The sequence below is a fragment of the Echinops telfairi genome, unplaced genomic scaffold (genome assembly GCF_000313985.2).
Source record: "Echinops telfairi isolate 266 unplaced genomic scaffold, ASM31398v2 ScPeMD7_7469;HRSCAF=8507_0, whole genome shotgun sequence".
NCBI lineage: Eukaryota > Metazoa > Chordata > Mammalia > Afrosoricida > Tenrecidae > Echinops > Echinops telfairi.
Genome location: NW_022111372.1, coordinates 49834771 through 49844488, shown reverse-complemented (window position 1 = coordinate 49844488; position 9718 = coordinate 49834771). Strand labels below are relative to the sequence as shown.

The following is a 9718-nucleotide window of genomic DNA, read 5'->3' as shown; positions in this document are numbered from 1 at the left end:
GACCCCCCTCCCTTTTCCTTCCTCTCCCGGGGCCCAGCATGAGGACCTCCAAGACATCAGCCCTGCCAGCCCAGGCCTCCTCCTGCTAAGCCAGTTACCAGGGAGACCATCCCTACTCAGAGCGACTCGAGAGTCAGTGGAGCCTCGCCCCTGGGGCTGCGGAGGCTTGGACCCCTTCTGGTAGCATGCAGCCACATCTTTCTTTCTCCTGTGCAGCGGCTGGCGGGTGTGAACCACTGACTTCTTAGCTAGCAGCTTCATCGGTGCATGCCTCGAGTTCCACCAGGCCGGACACCTGAGCAAGCCCACACAAGCCACGCTGCCGGGGAAAGGTTTATTGCGGTGATAGACGTGAACAGGGGCCGGTGTGGCCAGCACCGGTGTGCAATGCTGATGGGGGCAGGGGAGAGGGGTGATAAAGGGATGAGGCATGAGGTGAGGCAGGGCATAGGAGACCCCAGGTTTGGGCCAGGAACCAGGGTTAGGGTCACCTTGACCAACTCTACCCAGAAGTCTTGGGGGAAGGCTCCAGAACTGAAGTACGCGTCCTTCAACTGGGCAGGGCCAGGCTGCCCCGGGGGCAGGGCTCAAACGTGGGAGAAGGCGTGGCTCTTGCAAAGGGGCTTGTCTTTCTTGGAGTAGAAGGTCTTCCCTTCCAGGTTGATCTGACATATCTGGGGTCAGAGAAAGCCCAGTCACGTGGGGTGGGGAGGGTGGGGGGCGCAGGGGAGGCCCTTACCTGGGACTCCCCCCCAGGGCCAGCCGTTCAAGGGTGGTGGAGGGGCGACACAGAACAGAGGGCAGCGCGGAACAAGTCTGCGGGTGGCCAGTGGGTGGGGGCGCGGGGGGGCGCTTACCGCGCAGACGAAGCAGGTGTCGTGCCAGCTGAAACCCAGAGCCTCCAGGAAACGGTCCCCGGCGTCGATCTTGAAATCACAACCTCGACATTGCGTGCCAAACATCTTCTCATAGTCTGAGCAGGCGCGGAAAGAGGAGGGGGCCGCTCAGTCCCAGGCCAAGGCTCTGCCCCCGGCCCGCCCCGGGCCCCACCCCGCACCTCGCTCGCAGTAGGGCGCCCCCTCCTCCATGTAGAAGGCCCGGTTCCTGATGGGCGTCTTGCAGGCGGCGCAGGTGAAGCAGTGGACATGCCAGGTCATCTTCAGGGCGTGCATGATCTCCTGGAGAGGGATGGGGTTGAGGGTGAGAGTCCCTCAGAGGCTTGGCCCCTCCCCTCCGGCGCAGAGGGACACAACAAAGCCTCTTCTCTCACATGACCGCAAACCCATGACGCCATCCCTGACACCACCCAAGGGCTGACCACCACACCCCAACCTCTCGGTGTCCAGAACGCAGCTCGCTCTCCCCAGCCCTCTACTGACTCATACCCCATGCCAGGTACCCCAGGAAACCCCTGGGTCGGCCTTCAAGATACATCCGACTCACTCTGTGCACGCTCCAAGCTGGCCTCCCAGTTTCCACCTCTGCCCTGAGACTGCTACCCCTCATCACAGTGAGCCTCCACACCGGAGCCAGCCCAGCCCACCTGCTCTGCACAAAACCCTGTGTGGGGTCCACACGTACAAACCAAAGCCCTGGCAGGGCCTGCTCCCTGTTCTGTTCCTTCCCCCTCCCTGCACAGCCAGCCCTGAGGCCTCCTGCCGACCCTCGAGCACACTGGGTGCGCACCCGCTGTTCCCTTTGCCCAGAATGCCCTTTAGGCAGCGCTCTCTGCCAAGCTCAGCCCTCGTGTCCTGCACATCTCTGATCGAATGTGGCCACCGTGACCATGCTGGTCTTCCTCCAGTGTGCTCCCCCAACCGCACCCTATCCTGTGCTCTTTCCCTTTGCACCACACTTGTCCTGTGCACCCACTCACAGCCAGGTCACTGCCATAAGCTCTGGACTGTTAACTGCCAAGGCAGCTGTTCAAACCCACCAGGTGCTCCTCGAGTGGAAGACGAGGCTTTCCGCTCTCCTAAAGATTGGCAGCCTGTCAGAATTCCAAACAAGTTCCACTCTGTCCTCCAGGGTCACAGAGTCAGAAACAACCCGAAGGCGGTGGAGTGGTTTTTGTTTAGCTTTACTGCTACCTCTCCCCCAGCCCACCCACTCCAGGCCCCAATACACAGTCCAAGAGTAATCACCATCAGGTGGATTCTGACGCATGGCAGCTCCACACGTGTATCAGAGTACTGGGCTCCAAGAATGTCCAAGGCTGTGACCTCTGGGGGGATTCCAACTACGACCCGGGGGTTGGGGGGTGGGCAGTATGCGGGACACAATCAGCTAGACCTTGCTTCTTTTTTGGGTAACTTAGCCAACCGCTTTATCTCAAGACTGATTCTTCTCCTCGTGAACGGCAGAATGCTTCGAAGAAAGGCCTCATGTTTGAAGCCAGGGGCTCCAGGCCCACCTGCCTGCAAAGAAGCCTGGTGGGAGAAGGGAGTGTGGGGACTACATCCTGGGGGGGGAAGCATCGGACTGCCAGGGGGCAGTGCTGACTGCCTCGATCAGGAATGCTCCCATGGCTCCTGTGGTCATCTCTGTATTAAGGGGAAATCTTCTGATTGTCAACCCTCTCACTGCCATCGAGTCAATAACCCACAGCGACCCACCACAGGACAGGACAGAGCTGTCCCTGTGGGTTTCCGAGACTATAATTCATTACGGGAGTAGAAAGCTCCATCTTTCTCCCGAGGAGAGATTAGTGGTTTCAAACTGCTGACCTTGTGGGTCACAGCCCAATGTGTAACCACTACGCCACCAGGGCTCCTGATTATTAAATGGGACCACTGATTAAAACACGGCACACTACAGGTCCGCCAAGACCCGGGGCTGGGCTGTACTTCGCCCTCAAGGGCCTGCCTGTGGCCCCCTCTGTCTGGGAGATTCCAACAGACGGCAAGCACACAGGTCCCAGGAGAGCCAGGCACCACGGGTTTCGGGCTGTGATCTCATGGAAGCAGATGACCAGGCCTTCCTTCTTCGGTGCAGCCTCTGGGTAACAGCCCGCCCAGGCTTCGGTGACCTCTACAGCAGCACATCCCACACTGGCGTGACTGACACCCCCAGTTTGGGGAAGCTCAAAGAATGCGATGTGCCCAGGTCACGCAATCAACAACAGACACAGGTTTTGAACCAGGCTTCAAAGCTGGCTCTCCCTGAGACCCTAGCTGGGTTGCCACTTTCAAAAGACAAGGAGTCAAGAAGGATGAGGTGGCAGAGGACTCCAGTAGGAGTGGGTCCACCGGGACTGAAGCCCAGACACGGGCCCGGCGAGTGTGGCCTTGGAGGTGGCTCTCAGAACCTGGGGATCAGTCAGCAATGTCCACGTCACCCCTCAATCCCAAACACCCAACCCACGAGATCGATCCCGAATCAACATGACCCTACAGGGCAGGGAAACGGCCCCTGTGGGTTTCCCAGACTGCACCTCTTTGCGGGAGTAGAAAGCCTAGTCTTTCTCCTGCAGTTTACCTCAAGAAAACCAACCACTCACTGCCACGGAGTCCATGCCGACTCACGGCAACCCTCCTGGACAGGGCAGAACTGTCCCTGTGAATCTCCCAGACGGTATCTTTTCATGAGAAGGCCATCTTTCTCCCTAGGAGCGGCTTGTGGTTTCAAACTGCTGACCTTGCCATGAGCAACTCCATGTGTAACCACTATGCCACCAGGAGTCCTTTAACAGTCCACAATCTGTCTGCGTTCCCAGCCCACTGCCTGGGTCCCCGTCCCAGCAGCCCCCAGTCCTCTCTCCATCCCGTCCTCCCCCCTCCCCAGAGGAAGCCCTCAGTCAGGCAAACAGCCTCCAGCTTATCTTGCATTGTCCCCGCCTTCTCCCTTTGACACAGTGATCCCCTGGCCTGGGGCACTCTCCCCTCATCCTCTAAGCTCCTTCCTTGCTTCTCCAGCCCACCTCCGCTTCTCCAGCCCACCTCCGAGGCTACTGCCACCCACCCGTTCATCAGATATCTTCTGAGCACCTACGTTCTACGGGCCCCAGTGCCGGCTGCTGGGGCCAGAGCCATGGACAAAGCAGACAGACCCGCCCTGCTGGTGTGCCCTTGGGGATGAGATGGAGGGCAAAGGAAAAACAAACCCTGGGCATCAGGCTGGGTGGGAGGGCGGGTATCTGGGGGGATTTTCCTCAGCAAGTGTGACCTTTACATCTCCAGCCACAAGAATAGTCAACAGGATGCTAGAGTGTTCCAGATGGACAGGCTGTGTGGTGGGCAGCAGGAGCGCACAGAACGCAGATGACCCCAGATGTCCCGTCCCCCTCCCCAAGTGCATGGAACAAGTCTGCCTGGCTAGGTTCTGTATTGAGCCTGCGGGCAGGGCAGGTCAGGCCAGGCCAGGCTCAGGAGCCGGTGTCTGGGGAAATTCCCAAAGATGGCCCACAGTGACAGTTTCTGTCAGTGCCCCTGTCTGACTGAAGTCAGACTCCCGCCCTGGGAGAACAGTCTGTCAGGCCCTGGAGGCCGTGCAAGAGGGAAGGTTGAGGCCCACGGGCCTGTGTGGAAACTCTGGGCTGGGGACAAGAGCAGAGCTGCCACCCACAGCTTGCTCCAAGACCCGGCATGCACTGCCTCCTGGTAGGGGTTGGGGCAAGGACCCTGCCCTCTGGGGAACAGGGGTAGGTGGTTGTCTAAGGAGCTGGTCTAATGCAAGTAGGGCACCCCAGTGAACAGCAGGGGGCAACCTTGGGCACCCAGCTCAAGACAGGTCCTGGCATCTAGCCCATTCCTCCAGACCAGTGCATCAGGGTGTGTGCAGGCTGGCGGGGGAATGACCTGACCGTGTGCTTGGGCACATTGCCTCATCGTGGAGATGGGCACGATAACCAAACTGACTTCACAGTCTGACTGTGAGGCCGAATGCCCACACACAGTGAAGGGCTCGTAAACATCAGCTGTCATGACATGGACCAACCTGGGGTCATAACCATTGGGCCCTTCCGCAGACTCAACAGAACTCTCACATTCTGCTGCCACAGGGTCGCTGCTCAGTGTGGACATGTGACCAGAACCAGGTGCTGCCCAAGGGGCTAGGAGCAGAAGGGGCGGGTGGTAGCATCCTCAAAACCGAGCCTCCACGGCCTTCCACCCCTCTCCTGCCCACAGTTCTGGCTGAGGTTCCGGAGTGGTAAGTGAGCATGTGCCACGCTAGTCCCAGGCTCCCCACTGCTGGCTGTTCGCTGTGAGAAATAACCAGTGACCCCTTGCTGCTGGGTCCACAAGGAGGGAGCTCTCAATGATGGTGACCCTGCAGTAGTATGCCACCAGGTCTTTCTTCTGAGCACCTCCGGGTGAACTTGAAGAACCTCCCCCTTTTTCCGTTAGCACCCCAGAACCATATTCTTTGTGAGTTTTGTCCTACCTGCAGTAAAGGTGCCCCTAACTAGTGGAACATCACCCTGGGGGGGGGGGGGGCTCTGATGCATGGGCAGCTCTGCTGCTGCTTCTCCTAGGAAAAGCCCCTGGCACCCTTCGAGGTTCCCCCACCCCCACCCCCAGTATTAACTCCTGGGGATGTGTCCTCAGCGTGGGACACAGTGCTGGGCCGTGTCCACATTTAATCATGAGAACGGAGATGGCCCCATTCCGTTCCTCGCAGCTTTTGAAAGGCGTTGACTAACTCCCCGCCAGGCTTCCCTGCAGGAAACCCGATGAGGCTATGCTTTGTGTTCAGCAGCAGTGGGAAGGCCAGGATTCTGAAATATGAGCGCGTGAGGCTGCATTTCTCGCTCTGCCACTCACGGCCGAGGCCCCGATCGCGTATCGAGTCACTGGCCGGAGTCTCTGTGTTCTCACGTGTTCGATGCAGCCCCGCCTCCCCCCTCCGGCCCGCCAGGGGACACCTGCCTGCTGATGTTCAACAGGTTTCAGTGGAGTCCTGGCCATGGGGTTGGACCAACAGCGTTTCCTTCCTTTGTGCAAGGTGGCCAGGGCCCAACTCAGTGGCTGCTAGTCTTGTACAGACCCCTCCTCCTTCCTTTGCCCCCACCCTATGATGGAGGCCAGAGAGCTAAAAAGCCTGGGTCTCCCCGCTTCCCTCGCAGTCTAGGGTGATCATCCGATGCAGTTCCAGACAATGAAGTCCAGATGGACGCTCCGGACCTTCCTCCTAGAGTCTGAAAACAACCCTGCTTAGAGAATCCACTTGCTCCTTTTCCCTTTGCATCTTGCCTTGAGCAAGGGCGTTAAGCTTGAGGCCTGAGCTGCCCCCGTACACAAGCACCCTGAGAACAAAGGTCTCTGTGCTCAGGATTCCAGAGCGACGATGTGAAAAGGCTGGGCCCCGGACGGCAGCCCTGGACCTCCTGCGATTAAAATACGCAAGTCATCTGCTGACAGTGTCTGTGGTGGGATTTCTGTCACTGCAGCTGAGCACACACTCTAACGACACAGTTGCCATCTCCTGCTTTGGCCTGTCCAGGTCTCCTCTTCCTAGAGTAATGGCATTCTGGTTTGACTTTAGGGATCTACTTATGCCTAAGCCCTGATGGCACAATGGTTCTGTGTTGGGCTGCTAACCCCAAGGTCAGTAGTTCAAAGCCACCAGGTGCTCCTCAAGAGAAAGAGAAGGCTTTCTACCCTCTAAAAGGAGTTACAGTTTCGGAAAACCACAGGGGCAGTTCTACCCTGCCCTGTAGGGTTGTTATGAGTTGGGATCGACTACGTGGCACAGTGAGATTTTAGTCATGCTTCACTCTGTCCGTGGTTCTTGTGGAATGGACACAAGCCACTTCTGTGGTCAGCAGAACCCAGGCTGGCCTGGCCCAGTGCCACCAGGTAGCAGCCCGAGGGACACGTGACCCAAGTCAGGGCAATGAACATGAGCGCTGAGACTCGGCTCACGTTCAGTGTGTGGCGCTACACCACGGAGCTGTAGCCCTAAAGTGCCTGTGGCACCCCTTTTGCAGGCTTTTCGGGGACAACATTCAGAAGAATGACGTTAGCTCAGACAGAGGCAAGAGCAAGGAGGAGTCCTGAGGTCCCTGGGTTCTGCTGTGGCTGTTAGCTGTCACTGAGCAGATGCTGACTCACAGCGACCAGCAGACCGACTCCTCCAAGCGATCTTACTAGCGGCCCTCTCTTCCGTAATAATGATGGATGGGCCTGCACTTTTAACCTCTGGGTCAATAGTCAAATGCAAACCATTGGTTTGCCCCTAGGGGCCTTAACTGGATCTTACAGGGCCTGCCTGAAGCTGGGTCCCTGGGGGCTTACCAGCAGCTTGAGCCAACACACTTTGGAAGGGGACTTTGGTCCTGTGTTAAGAGGATGCTGACCAACGTCTGCTCATCTACAGTAAGGCAGAGGTAGCAGCCCATCATTAGGCTGTTTGAAGCTCCAAAGCGATTGGGGGAGCCCCTGGCTCCGGAGCTGCACGGTGCTGACCAGAGGACCCCCTCTGCCACCACCCGCGTCCACCCCCCTCCGCCGGCACCCAACTCACGCCCGTGATCTTCTTCTTGCACTTGGCACAGTTGGGTGCGTAGCGCACGTCATAGCAGGTAGGGCAGAAGATGGCGCCCTTCTCTTCGAAGAAGCCACCCTCCTCTAGAACCTTCCCGCACTGGTTGCACACAAATTCCTCGGGGTGGTACGCATGGCCCAGTGCCACCAGGTAGCGGCCCCTGAGGGAGGCAAGGGGCAGTGAGAGGGCGTCTTTGCCAATGAGGTGGGGCTCCTGGCTTATGGAGCACCCACTAGAAAGTCCTAGAGAGAGTGCATTCTCGCATTTTCCAAGTAGAAAGGACTGGGAAATGGCTTGTCCGAGATCACACAGTGGGGGAAGAAGGCCAGCAGGGGCCCAGCTCTGGCAGGCTGCACTGCTTTGATGGGAAATGAAAACACGGCAGTTGTAGGACAGGGAGGAGAGCCACTCCTGGTGGGAGTGTGGGCTCAAGTCTCCCAAGATGGACCTAAATGACAGGTCCCTGGGGGACACGGGCCTGAAATCGTCAGTGGGGACCTGAGCTGCCCTATCCCACTTGTGTGTGCCATCTAGCCTGGATGGAACCCAGGGGCTGCCTGGGGCTGAGGCCTACAGGTCCCAGAGCAATGGGGGTGCTGAAGGAGGGTGCTTTGCAGGACAGATGGGAGTTAAGAATCAAGCAGGGCTGAGGCCTGGGGAGGGTCTAGAACCTGGCTCTGATCAGTGGCCTGGGTGACTCCGCAAGGTTCTTTGGGGGGTGGGGTTCTCCAGCCTGTCCGTTCTGAGCGGCTGAGCGGCAGAGTGGTGGGGGTGGGGTCGGGGGGGCGCTCAGCAGGGCAAGCTCCTGTGCTTTCCAGAGCTGGATAAGACAGCAGCTTTGGCAGTACATCAGTGGTACTTTCCCCCATGGACAGACTTGGCAGAGGCTGGTGTTGAATGGGGGGCAGTGCAGGGAAGCCCCAGATCAGGTTCCCGCATCCCCTCCTGGCCAGGCACTGAGCCCTCTAGCAGTCTCCTCCAGCAGGGGGGCCTAGGCAGGCTGTGGGCAGATGGAGGGTAGAGGCAGGGAAGGCGGTGGGGCCAGGCGGGCTGGGGGAGCAAGGAGCCACCCACCGGATGACCTTGTGGCACTCGTGGCACACAGGCGTCCTGCCGTCGCTGCCACCGCCACCGCCGCCCCCTCCGGCGGCGGCCTGCACAATGGAGGTGCGGTTCTGCATCGGTGTGGGCGTGGCCGGCTGGCTGTGCCGGGTCAGCACCGTGCTCGTTTTGTCCGGGGCGTAGCGCTCGGCAAACGCGGGGTCCACGGCCCATGGCGGGCGGCTGGTGGGGCTGGGGGTGGTGGGGCCTGCCGGGGCCAAGGAGAGTGATTCCAGAGGAATGTCTAGGGACCCCAAAAGATAGAGGCAGTTTAGAGTGGCCTGCCACTCCCACCCCGAAGCCAGGAGCCACTGCCCCTTCCCTAGACCCAGCTCTCACTCACCAGGCCAGGGCTCATGAGTGGTAACTGAGGCTGGGGCTGGGGCTTCCGTCCTGGGTACCTGGCTGCAAGATCTGTGGTTCAAGGCCCTGCAGGGCTGAAGCTGGCATGCTCCCCCACCTCCCCACACCCAGTCTTGATGCTGCCGCTCCCTGGGAGACCCCTGGCTGAGGGAGAACTGCAGGGCTGGGCAGTTGAGACCACTCAGAGAGAGCTCTAGCTCCAGGGTGGCAGGGCGGCAAGTTCCTCCCTCCCACGGAGACCCAGAACAGAGCAGCAAGGCCCACGGTAAACTGGCACGGAGGAGCACCTCCAATGTAAACCAGACCCAGAGAGAGAGAAGGCAGAGGCAGAGAGAGCAGGGCCGAGAATGTTTATTTCCCAGCCCGGGCAGACAGGGGTGGCAGTGTCGCCCAGAACCAGGCTGGTGCTGGTGCTGGTGGGCTGCCAGGGCCAGGCCTGTGGGGGCTCAGTCCGTCCAGGGCCAGAAGAGGTGCCTGAGGTAGGCAGAAGCTGGAGGCGCCCGGGGTAGAGGAGGGGTGTCCTGGGCAGGAAGAACAGAGAGAGAGAGGCAGAGAGGACAGCAGGCCGGCGCAGGGCCAGGCTACGCCTGCACGTTGAGCGCGTGGGCAGAGCGCTGGTGGTGCCAGTCCCGCAGGCGGGTGTAGCGTGGGCTCTGCAGCTCCAGGACATACTTTTCCCTGAGAGAGAGAAGGGAGAGGAGGTAGAAAGAAGGAGAGAGAGAAGGGCGGGAGGAGGGGCCGGAGAAGGAGGGAGGGAGGGAGGGAAGGA

General features: G+C 59.5%; 1 protein-coding gene across 1 annotated transcript in view; it reads right to left on the bottom strand.

Moving 5' to 3' along the window:
- Positions 1–320: 320 nt before the first annotated feature.
- Positions 321–9718, bottom strand: part of PDLIM7 (PDZ and LIM domain 7) — a 15785-nt gene continuing 6387 nt past the window's right edge. The window contains exons 5-11 of the mRNA XM_045284685.1: positions 9563–9627; positions 8930–9385; positions 8560–8830; positions 7465–7645; positions 1058–1178; positions 858–973; positions 321–674 (exon numbers count right to left, since the gene is read on the bottom strand). Coding sequence (XP_045140620.1) covers positions 588–674; positions 858–973; positions 1058–1178; positions 7465–7645; positions 8560–8830; positions 8930–9385; positions 9563–9627 — 1297 coding nt within the window. The 3' untranslated portion in view covers positions 321–587. The remainder of the gene's footprint in view (positions 675–857; positions 974–1057; positions 1179–7464; positions 7646–8559; positions 8831–8929; positions 9386–9562; positions 9628–9718) is intronic.